Source organism: Dipodomys merriami, unplaced genomic scaffold (genome assembly GCF_024711535.1).
Source record: "Dipodomys merriami isolate MVZ:Mamm:240054 unplaced genomic scaffold, mDipMer1.0.p SCAF_4, whole genome shotgun sequence".
Classification (NCBI taxonomy): Eukaryota; Metazoa; Chordata; class Mammalia; order Rodentia; family Heteromyidae; genus Dipodomys; species Dipodomys merriami.
Window position 1 is genome coordinate 4,440,894 of NW_027205603.1, and position 18,561 is coordinate 4,459,454.

General features: G+C 44.5%; 1 protein-coding gene across 2 annotated transcripts; it reads right to left on the bottom strand.

Moving 5' to 3' along the window:
* Window positions 1–676: 676 nt before the first annotated feature.
* LOC138806190 (phytanoyl-CoA dioxygenase, peroxisomal-like) lies at window positions 677–18,353 on the bottom strand. Of its 2 annotated transcripts, XM_069991730.1 has the most exons (9): window positions 18,282–18,353; window positions 15,703–15,761; window positions 13,991–14,101; window positions 13,076–13,244; window positions 10,041–10,122; window positions 7,882–8,063; window positions 4,425–4,574; window positions 2,177–2,311; window positions 677–949 (listed from the first exon to the last, which is right to left on the bottom strand). In XM_069991730.1, the coding sequence occupies exons 1-9, from the start codon at window positions 18,351–18,353 to the stop codon at window positions 896–898; spliced, it is 1,014 nt and encodes a 337-aa protein (XP_069847831.1). In that variant the 3' UTR covers window positions 677–895. The 2 variants fall into 2 exon arrangements, with proteins under 2 accessions (XP_069847831.1, XP_069847832.1); XM_069991731.1 differs by lacking the exons at window positions 13,991–14,101; window positions 15,703–15,761; window positions 18,282–18,353 and adding an exon at window positions 13,750–13,805.
* Between the last annotated feature and the right edge of the window lie 208 nt (window positions 18,354–18,561).

Sequence of the window (18,561 nt, forward strand, 5' to 3'; positions counted from 1 at the left end):
GGTGGCTCCCAGTCATGCTAATACCACCGGCGCCTGGCTCTCCCTCAAAATCTGAATGGGAAATTAAATGAATGAATAAAATGGAGCAAATCGTGGCCCAAGAATTCGAGAAATTGCATGCAGATAACCTCCCTGGAAGGAGGCACGAATAGAAATCCCCATCCTTGAGAATTCCCTCCAAAGCATCCAGTTTGGAGGGAATTGGCCAGTGGAGGATTTGAGCAGCCCGAGTCACAGTCAGGGTCAAAACCATGAGCAGTAAGTCACCATAAGGTTCCCTCCCAGATACTCTTGCCCCAAGCCTAAGCATGAAGACAATATCAGATGTGGGCTGTAGAATCCTAGCCTGGAATCCTAGTACTTGGAAGACTGAGGAAGGATAATCCTGACTTCAAGGCCAGACCTGGCTACAGCAAGATCTTATGAAAAAAGAGAGAGAGAGAAACAAGAAGAAGGCTCTACACTCCCTCCTGTGGGCCCATCACACCTTCTTAGGGCTTTCAGGAGTGTACTAGGCATTTTTCTAGTTTGAAAATAAATGTCATGTGACATTGGTAATGGTGGATTTATCAGAGAATATACAACTCAATGCATTCTGAGTTTCCAGGATTTCACTCCTGCTTGGTTGGAGGGCTAATTGAATAGAAGAAACTGAGACACTGGAATTTTACACCCATCACTTTTATTAGTTGTACACCCAGTTAGTAATATTTAGCCATACCATTACATGATTGATGCAATGCAAATCTTACTCCATACAATTCCTTCCCCCACACATAACTAACTGATTGCCAAGTGAGAGACAAGATGACATCACTCCAATGAGAAAGCGTTTCCCTTGGATTCATTGGCTTGCTTTGATTTCCTCTGACAAAGTGGCATGGTAGGGCTGTTTTCAAAGGTTGATTCTTTCTCCTTTCACAAGCCGGGATCGAAATGACCAAATATCCTGGAAATAACACCAAATAGAAAGTGTTTATGGGATACTTTCTCTGGCCCATTCATTCCCATTAATAGTTACACACCTAGTCCCAAGACTCCAATTAAGTACTTGCCAATAGCTAGAATACTGCTACTTCCCTACATGAGTGGGTCCTGAGTCAGTGTGATGCTTCATCTCAGGACAAACACCTTCCTGGCCATCCTGCTGCTTGCCTTTATGTTATCTGCCTGAACTATGTTGAGCAATCTGCTTCTGATTAGAATGGTACACAGACCCTGGTTTGGGTCATTTTTGAGACAGGATCTTACATGATGCCTGGGCCATCCTGGACTGTTTGATCCTGTTTTGTCAGTGCAATGACAAGTATGCATTCCTGCACCTAGACCTAGTGATGGTGATTGAAACAGGACCACACAATGGCTAGGCAAGTACACTACCAGTGAGCTACCTCCCCAGCCCCAAATAATCACTTGATAAAAGCAAATGATTGTAAAATAATGTGTATTAATTAGTAAAGCATATGAAATACCAGCTCATGACCCTTACTAGTAAGCATTAAGGATCTTAACTCTCTGCCTGTGTGAATTATGTCTCCCATAAAACTCTAGTTGCAAATTTAACAACCACAAACACTTGTTCAGAAACTGACAACTAATGTCTTGAGGATAGGACTCAAGTGCTAGAGTACCTGTTTAGCAAGCACAAGGCCCTGAGTTCAAATGCTAGTACTGAAACAAAAAAAGAAAAAGTTATTGCCCACTAGGAATATGATAGATCACCTAACATCTAAAGACTTCATTCTACATGGAAAAGAGGTGTATGATCATAAACCTTATCTTGGCTTCTGTGCCTCGACAAAGCCCAGTGTCCTTCATTTCTTCTCCTCTTTTCTTGCCTGTCCTTTGTGGGACAAGATTGCCCACTTGTAGTAGGACCACCAGAGACTAGAGAAAAAGCTTCAAGGCCCCCACTAAGAAAGGAAGTGCAAAGTGACCTTCCCCTGACATTCTCAGCAATGTTTCTAAAAGGAACTCTAACTCAGGTACTATATACTATCAGATGAAGCTAGGTATTAATTAACTACCTTGAGGAGGGAAAGAGTGACTCTATTTGGCAGTCCTGGATTAGAACTCAGGGCCTCTCCCTTTCTAAGTACATGTTCTACCACTTAAGTCACACCTCCACTCCTTTAAAAAAGCTGACATTTTTCCTTCGTTATTTTACACTAGGTACCTTAAGGCTGATGTTACTTTGAGTTCCATAAAACTTAGCTGCATACTCCATGATTTCATTCTGGATGTTTTCTTGACTGGTGCCCTTCACATCGATGTAGTGGCAGTGGGAGCTGGCATAGTGGCAGGAAATTGCCTGTACATGAACAAATTGATACTGAAGAAAAGCATGTCACTGAGCCCATGAATTCCTGCCATCCATGGGGGCTTCTTCCTAGAGAGTGAACTAGCTCACTCAGGACATGACTGTCTCCAATAGAGTCTCCTGCTTTGTTTTAGTTTGGTGTGTGTGTGTGTGTGTGTGTGTGTGTGTGTGTGTGTGTGTGTGTGTGTGTGTGTGTGTGTGTGTGTGTGTGTGTGTGTGTGTGTGTGTGTGTGTGTGTGTGTCTGCTGTTCCTGGCACTTGAACACAGGGCCTGCACACAGTCCCTGACTTTCTTTGCTCAAAGTTAATGCTCTACCATTTGTGTGTGTGTGTGTGTGTGTGTGTGTGTGTGTGTGTGTGTGTGTGTGTGTGTGTGTGTGTGTGCCTGCTGTTCCTGGCACTTGAACACAGGGCCTGCGCACAGTCCCTGACTTTCTTTGCTCAAAGTTAATGCTCTACCATTTGAGCCACAGTTCAAGCCACTGGTATCCAGGTAGTCTCCTGCTTTGAAAAAATAAAACTTGGCCGGTTGCTAGTGGTTCACACCTGTAATCCAGGCTACTCAGGAAGCTGAGATCTGAGGATCACAGTGCAAAGTCAGCCTGGGCAGGAAAGTCCTTGAGACTTTTATCTCCAATTAACCACTAAAAACCCAGAAGTGGTACTGTGGCTCAAGTGGTAGAGTGCTGTCCTTGAGCACAAAAGTTCAAGGACAGAGCCCAGGACCAGTACAAATAAATAAATAGTCAATGTCCACCCAAGTGTTCTGACTTTAGCAACTCAGTTTTTGTTTTTACCTCAGCAAGCAGAGCCTGTATGCCGTAAAGTACACCATGGTTCTTAAGTAACCCCATAAAGAACCAAATTCAGTACTAACAGAATTAAGATCTTACCATCATGTTGCTTCTTCATTTATAAGAGGGAAATGATGAGGTCACACAGCTTCTTACTGATGTGTGTGAGAAAGAGAGAAAGGAAGGAAGGAGGTAGAAAGGGAAGAAAGGAATGGAAAGAGAAAGAGAAATTGTTGTTTTGTAGGTCCCTCCCCTACGGTATAACTCCTATTTTCACTATATTTGATGTTGGTATAATTTGTGCAGGAGCAGGGAAAAAAACAAATTATTAAAATAGGGATACAGGTGGACCCATTGCAACAATGAGATGTACAAGATGTTATGTCGAAAAATAAACTTTACAACTTTGATGGGGGATGGGAAGGGATGGGAAGGGGAAACAAAGGAGGCAACAATGCTTGAAAAGAAATGTACTCATTTCCTTGCCCATGTAATTGTAACCGCTCTGTACAGTATTTTCACAATATAAAACAGAAAAGAAAAAAAGAAAAAGAAGAAGGAAGTTAGGAGGGAGGAAGGGAAGGAAGAAAGGGAAGGATGGAAAGGAAAGAAAGAAACAGTAAAAGAGGAAGGAAGGAAGGAAGGAAGGAAGGAAGGAAGGAAGGAAGGAAGGAAGGAAGAAAGGAGGAAGGAAGGAGGGAAGGAAGGAAGGAAGGGAGCAAGGAAGGAAGGAAGGTAGGAAGGAAGGAAGGAAAGAAGGAAGGAAGGAAGGAAGGTAGGAAGGAAGGAAGGAAAGAAGGAAGGAAGGAAAGAAGGAAGGTAGGAAGCAAGGAAGAAAAAATATTTCCTGGTGAATAAAGTAGGCTAGACTCTAGTTTAATGAATACTATAAAGATTAATTCATTTTGATTTTTTTAAACCTCAGTCATATGGTTTGAACTCGGCTTGCTGGCTCTCGCTGAGATCTTTTGCTAGTGCACTAACATTTCAGCCACAAATACACCACTGGATTTTCAATGCTTAATCAAAAATAAGAGTCACAAAAAGACTTTTCTGCTCAGGCTGGTTTCAAACCTTGATCCTCAGATCTCAGCCTCCTGAGAAGCTAAGTTTACAGATGTGACACACCAGCATCTGGATTTTTTTTCCAGTTGTGGGGCTTGAACTCAGGTCCTGGGCTATGTTCCTGAGCTCTTTTGCTGTAGGAGTAGCTAGGATCATAGGCATAAGCTACCAGTGCCCGGCTATGTCTTGAGTTTTGCTTCCAACACATCCATCCTGCCAATGGGAGCAGCAATGGGAATGCCTACCTTCCGGAACCCTTGAGTTTTGTTCCGTCCAGATCCATGGATGAGCAAGGGGTGAAAGAAAACAGTGTCTCCCTTCTCCATCACGAGGTGCACGCGGGCACTGTTCTCATCATAGTCCTGGATCCCATGGTACATTTTGTTAACTCCTCCCTAGAAAGAGAACAGGTGCCATGTCTATATGGGAGAGGCCTCCGTGATTAAAACTTAGTCAGTGACGCAGAGAAAGCAAGGGTCTCTAAATTCTTCCAAGAGAAAGGCATGTCTAAATTAGGTTCTAATTTAGATTCTAATTACATTCCAACTTTAAATTAGAATTTGATTCCAATAAGAGTCTACATTTTATATCATACAAAAGCTCTTTAGTCCTGCAATGTGGCTCATACCTCTAATCCTAGCTTCTCAGGAGGCTGAGAACTGAGGATAACAATTCAAAGCCAGGCCAAGCAGGAAACTCCATGAGACTCTTGTCTCCAATTGATCACCAAAAAGCCAGAAGTGAAGCTGTGGCTCAAGTGGTAGAGTGCTACCCTTGAGTAATCCAGTCAAGAGACAGACAGTAGGCTGTGGATTCAAACTCCAAGATCATCACCAAAAAATGAACAAACAAAACCCAGTCTCAAATGACTGAGTTTTAAAAGCCCAGTGCTTATATTGAAATCATTGATTTTACTTTTGGACCCAATGAAAAATTCTGAATTCCTACCCTATCCTTCATGACAACTATCAACTGATCCGGAACACCCTGGCTCTGGTGTTTAACATAGGTGAACATCTTGGAGGCCTTTCTAGTCTGGTTCTGTAACATTCTCCCCTCCTGTGACATTTTTCTTCTACAGAACTTTATAAAAATGTCATTCTTCCCTGGGCGCTTGTGGCTCACACCTGTAATCCTAGCTACTCAGGAGGCTGAGATCTGAGGATTGAGGTTCAAACCAGCCCAGTCAGAAAAGACCGCGAGACTCCTATCTCCAATAAAAACCACCAGAAAACCAGAAGTGACGCTTTGGCTGAAGTGGTAGAAAGTCTGCTCCTTGAACTGAAGAGCTAAGGGACAGTGCCCAGGCCCAGAATTCTAGCCTCATGACCAACAAAAAAAAAGAGAAAGAAAGGAAAAGAAAAGCCATTCTTCTTTTTCTCTTTCTACTATCCTGTTACCTTCTTCTAAAACAGAGTGGAGAAGATGCTCCGATTTAAGATCATTTATGGTATATCTAGAGTAAATAATAGTAAATATAAACATAATACTTGTTTTCATTAAAAATTTTTGTTATTATTATGAAGGTGTTATACAAACAGATTAGAGTTACATAAGTCAGATAAAGAATACAGTTATTTTATTTATTTTTGGGGGGCAGGGGTCCTGTCATGGGCCCTCAACTCTGGGTCTGGGCACTGTCCCTCAGCTCTTCAGCTCAAAGCTAGCGCTCTATCACTTGAGTCACAGCACCACTTCCGGCTTTTTTCTTTTTGCTTATGTGGTGCTGAGGAATCGAACCCAGGGCCTCATGCATGCAAGGCAAGTGCTCTACCACTGAGCCACCTCCCAGCCTAGGAATAATTTCTGGTCAATTGACATTAAACTTGCTTTTAAGTATTCCCTAAGTCTATTATATTATATGTTTATTAAAGAAATTGAAACTCATTATGTTCTAAATCTTATGAATCAGATAGGCTTTGCAGAGACCATCCCATATTTCTTTGGAGAAATGGCCGTTTTCCCACACGAAAAGGCAGTGGCTTGGACCCTGTGCCCTTCTCTCCCAGCCAAGGTGGATGTGTTCTGCCCAAGCAAGCTGACCTCTCACCAGTGCTCCTCAGCCAGCAGCCTCACTTGACACCACGCTGCCCCTCAAGTCCTCTAAACCTTGTTCTTTGACTCAAGTGAGCCAGAGCTTGCTGCTCTTACTCACGCCCACCCTTCCCTAACCTTTAACTGATGAACTTCACAATTCCAGGTTGTATAACAGGATGCATGCTCAAATCATTTTCACCTAATTCACTCATTCATGCAGGAATGCTAATGTAGTAAGACACATCTCCACAAATACTGTCACAGAATTCAAATCATTGCTACAAGAACTCAACTTACTAAGACAGGAGCCATATTCTTTTTTTTTTTTTTTTTTTGAGAGGAGCCATATTCTTCTAGTCCATACAGAACCCCAACTTAGTGGCTCTCTTTAGCCAAAGCCTTCTGACAGCACCAAGGATTTCAGGATCCTCTGGCTTTTTTTTTTTTTCTTTTTCCAGGGCTGAGGACCGAACCCAGGGCCTTGCACGCGCTGGGTGGTGCCCTTACACTGGGCTAAACCCCCAGCCCCAGGATCCTCTGGCTTTATACCTAAAATCATAGAAATCCTCTCTCTAGTTCTCTGGCCTCCTAGGACTCCAAAGCATCCTATGTCAGACTGAGAGTTGACCGTTTTTGAAGAACCCATTGGGTCCCATCATTTGTGGTCACAAAAACACATATTGGTTTCTCAGCATCAAGACCTAAAGTGGCAAACAAACCATAGTACAGGAGGCAACAGAATACTACTCAGCTGTACCAACATTAGTGAAGCTCAAGATAACCATCCCAAGCCAAAGAAGCCACACCAAAGAAAAATAGATTCTAGACAATTGCATGGATATAACATTTAGGAAATGAAAACTAATCTATAGGAACTGAACGCAGCTCAGTAGTTACCTCGAGCAAGAGATGGAAGAGATTCTCTTCACTATAGTAATGTGTGTGTGAGATAGTCAATTACACATTAAGATAGCTACAGTTTATTCTATGGAAATAAAACTTAAAAGCAAGAGCGCTCTAGGTTTTTAACAACAACAACAATAAGCAGGTTCTTGGGCCAGGCCTAATGGCACCAGACTGCAAGACTACTTGCAAGGCAGAGGCAGAGGGTTGAGATGCAATGCTAGCCAGAGCCAACCTGCAAGATCCTATATGAAAAAGAAACTGAAAGCAAAAGGGCTGGGGTGATAGCTTAAGTAGTAGATTAACTGCCTCACCAGCTCTAGACTCTGAGTTCACACACCAGAACTGCAATCAATAACAACTACACAGCCTCCATGGTCTCCCATATGAACAGGAAAAGTCAGTGATAAAGTGGTTTCTAATCCAGTCCCCTATGTTCTCAGGCTTTCCTCTGCTAGTCCTCCAAATGTACCTCTGGACCTTGAGCTCCATTGCTTTCCTGCTCCCCTGTGAGGCTGCTGCTCACCCTTGACCCTCATACCTCCATAGACCCTCTTTGTTACTCTTAAAAGCTTGGCCCAAACATCAGCCATCCCCAGAGCCTCTCCTGGAAGTTGTAAGGGTTAAAACTTGCCCTGATCCTCACTGCAAATCCCAGGAGAAGGAAATGCAGTGTCATGCCTCAGCTTTTCATGAATACTGGTATGAAATACAAACAGAGAAAGGGATTCTGACCAAGACCCCATGGCCAGTCAGACCTACCTCCCACTTCGGGTAATCATGGGGTTTCAGGGAGCCTTTGTGACTGCCTGGGAGCACAACCAGACAACCGTTGTTCCGGTCAATATGCTCCATGGCGGTCCACACACCAACAATGAGATTGCTGGGCCTGAAGGGGAAGTAGTACTGATCCTGGTGCAAGGGATGCCGGGATGTCTTCTTGCCTGGAAAACAATGTGCTCTCAAAAGATGCTCAAGTGTCAGAGCTCTTACCCTAATCCTGAAAAACCACTGCACTGACTTATTCCTGCACAAAACAAACAAAGGAAACCACACTGTGGAAAATCAGTCCTAACAGATAGGCATCAAATTGACATAGCAAATTAATACAAGAGCTCCCAATTCAACTGCTTGCTTTTGAGTTACTGGTAGCCAAGTGCTTCACTCTAGCAAGTCACACATTAGCCCTAAATTGCTTTCTTCCTCTTTTTATTTCTCTTAGTGTGTGTGTATGTGTGTATTTCAGACTTGTCCTAAGTCTGAAATCAATGCCTAGGCATTGTCCCTGAGCTTTTTTGCTTAAGACTAGCCCTCTACTACTTGTGCCACATCTCAACTTCTGACTTTCTGGGGTGGTCAATTATTGATAAGAGTCTCACAAATTTTCCTGCCCAGGCTGGCGTGGAACTGTGATCCTCAGATCTCAACATCCTGAGTGGCTAGGAATATCGATGTGAGCCACCACGGCCCAGCTGCCTTTTTGTCTTTTTATCACTCTGGATTTGGCACAAAAGTAATATCCAGTACTAAAAAATTTTTTGGATGAATTAAATTGAAGACAATGGCACAGGGACAAGGTGGAGGTCCTCTTCTAAGCCACTAACGTCACAAACAGACTTGCAGGACGTTCCTGCTAGTTCCTAGAATGCTAGTCATCTGGTGTGGTGTCTGGAAGTGGCCCTTTCTCTGTTTTATCCACGTGGCCATTCCTCCCAGCTCTGCTCCATCTCTCCAGATGAGACGCCATGGAGAAAGAGAGTTGGACACAAAGCACTTGGCCAATCACATAAATCTCTTCTGCTGTCAGAAGGAAGCAAAAGAGAAAAGGAGAAGACATGGGGCTGGTGTCTGCTGGTATAGGAGGATTTCTCAGTGTGATGCAAGCGCCACCTGCTGGAGAATCGCTGAGAAATTATTAAAAGTGGGAAACAGTTGGGCACTGGTGACTCCTGCCTAGCTACTCAGGAGGCTGAGATCAGATGATCATGATTCAAAGCCAGCCTAGGCTAGAAAGTCATTAAGATTCTTATCCCCAACTCACCAGTAAGAAACCATTAGTGGAGCTGTGGTAAAAATGGTAGAGTGAAACACTTACACAAAAAAGTTCAAAGGTAGTGCCCAGGGCCTGAGTTCAAGCCCTAGGACCAGCACAAAAAATAAAATAAAAATAAAAATAAATTGAGAAACTTGGGCTGTACTTCTTAATCAGTCTCTCTGGAAATCAGGTCTCAAAAATCTACTACATTTTGGCAAGCAACAAGACATCTTAAGAACAACCATGTGTAACTTATCTCGGAGCTTTCATTGTTAGATATAAATAATGCAGTTTTGAGATCAAGAATGCTGAAACTGTATTCTTATGGCTCAGACTGGCTGATAAAGTATATATATATATATATGTATATATATTTATATACATATATTAATTAGCTTAAGATACATGAAATAGGTACCCTTGTTAAACTGCATCATCTGAATATTTAGCAATAACCTTCCAGTCGATAACTAAATCATTATTACCCAGGGCCTGGTGGCTCCCACCTGTAATCCTAACTCAGAAGGCTGAGACCTGAAGATCATGGTTCAAAACCAGTTCAGACAGACAAGTTTGTGAGACTCTTATCTCCAATTACATACCAAAAAGCCAGAAGTAGAGCTGTGGCTAAATTGGAAAAGGTGAGTCTTAAGCAGAAAAAAATGAGATGAGAGTTTACAGCCTGGAGTTCAAACCCAAGTACCAGCACAGAACATAATAAAATAAATTTACTATTAGACTTTATGGGGTAATAATGGAAGCAATTTTAAGACTGAAAGGAAATTGCATACATTCATATGACCAGGACTAGAACCACAGCTTTGAATACTTTAACTCAATAATTTTTCTTCTCTTACTTCTCCTTAACAAAGAAAAACATCTTTACCAGTATCAGGCGGCTTGTTTATCAGCATGGTGTTCACGGCCATAATATTGGGTCCAGTGAAGCACTCCACATATTTCAGGATCTAAGAGAAAAGAAAGAACAACTTCATAGGAAATCAGAAGGCTAGGCCAGTGGGAGACAGTTCAATTATCACATAAGAACCAAGATGGCAGTGGTCTAAAACACAACTGGCATTTCCAACACTGCCAATAAAGCATGGAAAGCTCAGCAATTGGATATCATGCTAAATCTCTAACACTCTGAATTAAATGGATTTATGGAGCCAGCTTGAAAGGTAGTCTTTTTTTTCCCTAAGAGACAAATAAAAGGCAACTAGAAAGGACAAGAGCAAGGCTGCTGATAAAGCCACGGAGTATGGCCAGGGACAAGGCAGGGTCCTCCTTAGCGACTCCAGGAGAAAAGGGCCCAACGCAAGGAACCTACAGAAAACAGAACAGTGGCTCAGCAAACTCCTCAAATCAGTGTGGCAAGACCTTAAATGACGTCTACAAACCAGGGGTGGAAAATGGGGTCACTACGGTGAACAAGGAGAACAGACTCCATGTCTTAAATCTATTGTCCCAATTACTCAGAGAGTGAGATCAGGAGGATCCTAATCCAAGACCAGCCTGGGAAAAAAGATAGTGAGACCTGATTTCTACCCATAAAAAGCTGGGTGTGGTGATCACTCTGTTATCCCAGCTATGCTGGGAACCATAAATAAGAGGATCACAATCCAGAGTAGCCAAGAGGGCCACTTCCCATGTGACCTTCCTGTCTGAGGACTGAGGTGACATCACAGGTGTCTAACCTGCACAATCTTTCTGTGTTGGTCAACTTGTCTAACAGCAAACAGCATCTGCTGACAATATTCTACAAGTGCTGAATGCAAAGTCTCCTGAACAAATGATCAAGAAACCATTGATAAGGTGGAGCACTACTTTGCCTTGAAGAAGAGACTCGGACACATTTGTACAATGGGATGTTTTGCAATGGTTGACAAGTTACAATAAAACTGATAGAGAAAGATGTCTGGGATCCACTGTATGTGAAAAAAAAACAACAACAAACCTGAGGAGCAACAGGTTCCTGTGTCTCCAAAAGAGGGCATATACAAATGGGTTCATGTACAAGGAATCATTCTTCATAAAGACACGAATACCTTAACTGTGAGTGGGGTTGGGGGTACAGAAAGTCTTTCTGTACTGCATAGATTCTTTTATAGATATCAATAACCTTAGCAGTGGTACTGGGGATTGAACTCAGGGACTCACACATTAATAATTCAATCTTATTTGTCACTATCAGGGTTTGAACACAGAGTCTTGTTTGTACTGAGCTTTTTCCACTCACAGCTGCTGAGATCTGAGCCACAGCTCCAGCACACAGTCGTAGACTTCAGCCACCCTCCAGCTCAGTATTTGGCTGGTTAGTTTGAAGATGGCTTCTCTCAGACATTTCTTCCCTGGATGTCTTTGAACCATGATTCTCTTAGATTTCAGCCTCCTGAGTAGCTAGGAGTACAAGTATGATCTATTGGCATCTGGCTGCTTTAGTTATTATTGGAATGGGGTTTTGTGTTTGTGTCCTGGACCAGGACCTCTCTATCTGTGCCTCCAGGTTAGCTGAAAAAACACTAGGAAGAACCCCACACCCAAATGATTAGTTGAGATAGGATCTTGATAACTTTTTTTTTGTTGGTCCCGGGGCTTGAACTTTCAGCTTGGGTGCTGTCCCTCAGCTCTTCAGCTCAAGGCAAGCTCTCTACTGCCTGAGCCACAGTACCACTTCTGGTTTTCTTGTTGTTTATTGGAGATAATCTCAAGGACTTTCCTGCCTGGGCTGTCTTTGAACCGAGATCCTCAGATCTCAGCCTCCTGAGTAGCTAGGATTACAGGTGTGAGCCACTGGTGCCGGCTATCTTGATAAATTTTTTTTCTTATTGGCCTTGTGCCTAGATCCTCCCAGTCTCTGCTCCTGAGTATCTGGGTGTGATTATGGGTGTGAGTCACCATGTTCTGCTGCAATTACAGAAAGAGGGGGAGGCTTTGTTATTATTGTTAGTATTAGAAATCTAGGCTCCAGTGGCTCACACCGTAATCCTAGGTATTCTCAGGAGGCTGAGATGGAAGATGGAAGTTCTAAATCAGGCTAGGCCCGAGTGTCCATGAAACTCTTAACCTTCAACTAACCACCAAAAAGCCAGAAGTGGAGTTGTGGCTAAAGTGCCAAGAGTGTTGCTCTTAAGCAAAAAGCTCAGGAACAGTGCTGAGTTCAAGCCCCAGAATACTGGCAGAATGCTTGCGTAACATTTTTTTCTTTTCAAGTCCCCCTTTTTTTTTTTTGGATCGTTTCCTTTTATTATTGATCCAAGACTGGGTCTTGAACTTGGTTTCTGACACTTTTGCTCACTGGTCTAGCATTCTACCAACTGAATCACAGTTTAACCAAAGTGTAGTAGTTTTTTTTTTGTTGTTGTTTTGTTTTGTTTTTTTGCATCCAGTCATGGGGCCTGAACTCTGGGCCTGGGCACTGTCCCTCAGCTCTTCAGCTCAAGGCTAGCACTCTACCACTTGAGCCACAGCGCCACTTCCGGCTTTTTTCTGTTTGCTTATGTGGTGCTGAGGAATTGAACCCAGAACCTCATGCATGCAAGGCAAGCACTCTACCACTGAGCCACCTTCCTAGCCCCAAGAGTAGTTCTTTAAACAAACTAAATTTAAAAACAAAAGTACATCGGACATGATGACACATGCCCATAATTGCAGCTAGTCAGAAAGCAGAGGCAGGAAGAACATGAGACTGAGGCCAGCTGGGATAAACATAGTGAGAGCCTGTCACAAAAACACAGGGGTCTAGGGTCTAGGGTCAGGTGGTAGAGCACTTAACTAGCATGTGTGAGGTCCTGTTTGCAAACCCTAGTACCACAAAAACAAAGAACCATGCAGGGATGGAGCCCATGGAGCATCTTGGGAGACAGAGCCCCTGCCTGGCCAGAGGGGGCTGAGGGGAAGGAGCAGAGAGCCCACTGTCACCTGGGGAAGTGTGCAGTATCTGAAGAGCTCCGGGTCTTCTTGGAAATCCTGAATCTTCGTGACCACTTTCTCACTTGGAGCAAGTTGCAACTTTGAAATGGACACATCCTTCATTACTATCAATCCATCCTGCTTCACTTCTTTCCTACAGATTTTTCCAAATTCATCCCTAGAAAGTTAAATTTACCAAAGATGTCATGAGTGAGGGTTGCAAGCTCTCCGCTCAGTGCCCCACCCTGGGGAAAGCTGTGTGGGTTCAGGGTGGCTTCTCTGTCCTGGAGCCCTACTTGGAATTCTCCTGGGATGGAGGAGAAAATAGCAGGATCAAAAATGCTAGCTGGAAGCCAGGAACCGGTGGCTCACACTTCTGTCATCTTAGCTACTCAGGATGCTGAGATCTGGGGAGTATGGCCCCAATCCAGCATGGGGAGGAAGTTTGGGACTGTAATTGGAGAATTAACCACCAAAAAGCTGGAACTGGAGCTCTGGCTGAAATGGTACAGTGCTAACCTTGAACCAAGAAGCTCAGGGAGAGTCCAAGGCTCATGCCTAGACTCCTAACTACTCAGGACACTGAGATCTGACCAGCCAAGAAAGTCCACAAGACTCTTATCTCCAATAAACTACCAAAAAAGCTGGAAATGTAGCTGAGGTTGAAGTGGTAGAGCACTAACCTTGAACAAAACAAACTCAGCGACTCAGCTCAGGCCCTAAGTTTAAGCCTAGAATTGAAAAGAAAAATAAAGGAAGAAATGAGGAAAGAAAGAAAAGAATAAAAGTTCAAAGAAAGCACCCATGCCTCGAGTTCAAGTCCTAAAAACAAAACAAAAACAAAAAACAAATCTGAACCTGCAGAGGACAATTTGCATTGCATACACAAGTGTAATCCACATTGTTGTCAAAGTACTACTATACCTGAAGCGCTGGATATCCTCATCAGATACCAGACTTTTAATAACAAGAAAACCATTTTCTTCATAATATTGTCTCTGCTCCAGGCTGAGGATGCTGTTATCCAAAGTAAACCTAAATGAGAAGAAAGTCCCACCAAATAAACTCAAATTTCAAAGTACAAGTTTACAAGATGTACCACAAACTTGACACATGCTCTGGGTTTTGTTTTCTTGGGGGGTGGAGGCAATCATGGGGCTTGAACTCAGGGCTTGGGTGCTGTCCTCGAGCTTTTTTCTCCAAGGCTAGCACTCTGTCACTTGAGTCGCAGCTCCACTTCTGGCTTTGCAGGGGGCTAGTTAATTGGAGATAGTACTCTCTACTTTCCTGCCCTGGCTGGTTTTGAAACTCCATCCTCTGATTTCAGCTTCTTGGGAAGCTAGAATTGCAGGGGTGAGGCACCGGCACCCAGCCCCTGTTTGCTTTTGAATCAAGCATTTCAATTATTACGGCTTTAAGAAAATAATCTGGAAAAGTTTATAAAATATTAAGTTCAGCTGGGTGCAGGTGGTTCACTCCTGTAATCCTACCTACTCAAGAGGCTGAGATCTGAGGATCAGGGGCAGGAAAGTCCAAGATACCCTTATTTCTGATAAACCACTAGAAAAATGGAAGTAGTGCTTAGCTTAAGCGGTAGAGTGCTCCACTTGAGCTGAAGAGCTGAGGGACAGCACCCAAGCCCAGAGTTCAAGCCCCACAACCGAACAAAAGAAAATTTTTTTAAGTTCAAAAAGCCTTTGACTAGGACTGGGAAGGTGGATCAGTGGTAGAGTGCTTGCCTTGTATGCATGAGGCCCTGAGTTGGATTCTTCAGCACCACAGAAGCAGATAAAGCAGAAAGTGGTGCTGTGGCTCAAGAGGTAGAGTACTAGCTTTGAGCTGAATAGCTGAGGGACAGTGCCCAGGCCCAGAGTTCTGGTCACACAAGCAACAAATAAAAAGTAAGAAAGAAAGAAAGAAAGAAGGAAAGAAAGAAAGAAGGAAGGAAGGAAAGAAAGAAAGAAAGAAAGAAAAAGAAAGAAAGAAAGAAAGGAAAGAAAAATAAAGAAAAAGACAAAAAGTTGATTATGATCATCAAAAAATGTGCAGTAATGGAAGACATTTTAATTAAAGACATTTTAACCACTCTATGATTATGATGCAGGCATTGAAAATGTCAGATGGGGCACTGGTAGTATAGTGTGATATAATACATAAATATAAGCTATTTTAAATGGGATATATCATATGAATTATTTTCATCACTCATGGGGCTTGAACTCTGAGCCTGGGAGCTGTCCATTAGCTCTTCAGCTCAAGGCTAGCACTACCACAGGAGCCACAGCGCCACTCCAGCTTTTTCTCTTTATGTGGTGCTGAGGAATCGAACCCTGGGCCTCATGCATGCAAGGAAAACACTCTACCACTGAGCCACCTTCCTAGCCCCTCAAGTGAATTTTTAAAGGTGAGATTGTGTATTTTCTGCTTGTTTCTGAATTTTAGAATACACATAGAAAAATTCAAGTTAAGACCTTCCAAACTTCATCCCACTGCCCTAATTAGTGCAAGACCCAGAACAAAGGACTTGAATGATGAAAGCTAAGGGCTGACATGTTCTATTGAGTCTGACAAGCTGATCTCCCCAGGAAACACGAACACCCACAGTGTGGCCACAAACAAAGGTGAGATCTACTTACTGGAATTGTTGAGGATGGAAACTGGTGGGAGAAACAGTCCCAGAAGTGGGGTGTGCTACCTAGGATGGAGGTTAAGGCAGACAATGGAAAAGGAGGAGCCAACCTTTTTTAGAAACTACTGGGTGCTTGCTTTGCCACTTGAGACTCACCCTGACCTCCCAGGTAGGCCTCAAGCCCTGTTGCTTCTGCCCTATAGTTCATCACCCACAGCACAAGGAGCCTAAGGAGGTCTGATGGAGCAAGAGCTGGAAACCGGGGCTTTGACCACCCAGAAACAAATCTGTCTGGTTCCATTTTCCTGCACTGGGGTGCTGACTGGACACAAACCCCAAAGCTTATCTCCACAAGCAGGGAGAGAAAACAGGCCTACTCAATGTGTCTCCAGTAGAAGACTTGTCTAGAGGTAGGGGGCCCTGAAATCTTAGTCCCCCCCAAAGCCAACAAAGACCCCCCAGAACAGTATACAGAAGCCACACAGTGTACTGGTACTTAATTTTTTTCTAATCCCGGAAAATACTAGAAACACTTTTTGCACAAGAACTGCAAATTTTTGACATAGCATATTGCTATTTTTCTTCACTAATTCTTGGTTAAAGTGTTACTTTTACATGTTAATTATCAACAACTGATTGTCATTTGTTTGTTTGATGGTACTAGGGCTTGAATTTAGTTCTGAACTAAGCCACCAGACCATCTTTTTGCTGGTTGTTTTGGAGATGGAGTCTTAAGGACTTTTCTGTCCAGATGGGCCTTGAACTATACAAACCTTCCATTCTCAGCTCCCTAATATAGGGAAGCCAAGGCACCCTGCTATTTACTATTTCTTAAATGATGTCTTTGTAGACTTGGGTAGCAATGCTGTACTCCAGTAAGAAAGCCAGTGACAAGTCAGAATAGAATCGCTCTCTGTCTCTCAGAGGTAGGCTGGTGAAAGTCTTTGCTCAATTACCTTCAGCAATATCAGTTCAAGGACATGCAGATTATAGCCTTCAAAAAGGCATATTCTTGTCCCCTCTCCATTATTCCTGCAGCATGTTTGTTAGCTGTTCTCAGAGACATTGCGGATGATGTGGAAATATTTATAAAATAAGTTGAAAATGGATGAAAACAACATATTAAAAAGTATAGTGCTAATTATGTAACATATACATAGGAAAGAACTATGCCAGAAAATTTACCAACGGTGAGCATGTGTGTGGGAGTTGAACTCAGGGCCTCAGGGCCTTCTACTCTTGGTTCTTTTGCTCATGGCTACTGTTCTACCACTTGAAAACACCTCCATTTCTAGCTTTTTGCTGGTTTCCTGGAGATAAGAGTGTCTCCAATTTGTCTGTCCGGACTGTCTTCCATCTTCCATCCTCACACCCATCCTCAGATCGAGCTCCTAGTAGCTAGGATGATAGGCATGAGCTACCAGTGCCTGGGCAAATGATGATTTGGGAGTTCCATTCCTATATTTTCTCCTGATTTACTTATCTGCATTTAAAAACATATTTTGTATTTCAAAAGCATTATTATTCCAGGTGTCAGTGATCCACACTTCTCCAGGAGCACCAACACAAATAAAAATGTAGAGCAAAAGACTAGTGAGACCACTGGCAGCTCATGTCTATATTCCTTGCTACTCAGGAGGCTGAGAGCTGAGGATTAGGATTCGAAGCCAGCCAGGGCAGGAAAGTTAAGGAGACTCTTACCTCCAAAAAACTAGTCCAAAAGAGCTGGAAATGGCACTGTGGTTCAAGTGGTAGAGTGTTCACCTTGAACCAAAGAAGCTAGGAGCATTTTCCAGGCCCAGGAACAACAACAACAACAACAAAAACAAGTAGTGAGAGACATGACCAAGAAACATGATTCTAGTCCTAAGCAGAACTGCCCAGTGTGTTGAATGAGCCTAGCACCGAGGTGTCTGGCAATGCAGGTGACACGGACTGGTGCGGTCCACGGCCATTTCCACAGCTGCTGCTGTGGTTGAAGGCCCCTGGACAATCTGTGCCCTCCTCGGGTGGAAGTCTCTTCCCTGTGCCCTGCGATGAGGTCATCCGCGGAGGGTCATGCTCCCGTGGATCTGTCCAAGCTGCTGGTGCTGTGTCCTGGCAGCTGTGGGGCGGAGCCAGAGGGAGGGTGGCCTTCCTGGCTGTCAGTGCCATCCTAATGCTCAGGGTCCCAGGAAGGGGGCAGGGCGGCTCCTGCTGGGAACTTCCTCCGGAACTGCCACAATCCACGCTGAAGGGGGGCCCTGGGGTCCGGCGGCCCCCCAGAGCTCCCCGGAAGTGGGCAACAGAGGGCGCAGAGGGGGTCCCCGTTGGGGTGGGGGGGCGGCCCAGGGCGGCGCCAGAGGCTCAGCTCCGCCTCTCGAGGACGGATGCCCGTGATCTCCAAGGATGAACCGCGTCCTGGATGATCCAGAACGGGGCACCCACCGAAGCCCCTCGAACCCACCGAAGCCCCCTCCCCAGGCCCGACAGCCTCACGCCCCAGGACAAGGACGTGGGGCTGCCGCCCGGGCGGACCTCGGGGATGGACACCACCGGGTCCGATGCGGGGAGCTCGACCGGAGCCCCGCGCAGGGTGAAGGATACGACGTCCCGGGGCTCGGGGCGGCCGAGGTGGCCCAGGACGGTCCGCAGGCGGGCGGCGGCGCGCGCGTCCATGGCGGCGGCGCGCACTCTGCGCCTCCCGCCCCGCCAAGGCCCCATTTAACGCGGCCCCAGCCCCGGCCCCGGCCCCGCCCCGGAGGCGGAGGGCGGCCCCGGCCCTGTGCGTGCCTGTGTCCGCGCGGGTGCCCGTCGTGCTGCTTGCCGCCCATGCCTGGTTCTGAAGCTGGAATCCAGAGCTCCCCGCTCTTCCCCAGACACTTTG

Coding starts and splice junctions, on each gene's coding strand:
- LOC138806190 (XM_069991730.1), bottom strand. CDS start 18,353: ATGGACGCGCGCGCCGCCGCCCGCCTGCGGACCGTCCTGGGCCACCTC. Junction 14,102..15,702: donor TTCCATCCTCAACAATTCCA/GTAAGTAGATCT, acceptor CTTCTCATTTAG/GTTTACTTTGGATAACAGCA. Junction 10,123..13,075: donor GATACTGCACACTTCCCCAG/GTGACAGTGGGC, acceptor CTTTTCTCTTAG/ATCCTGAAATATGTGGAGTG.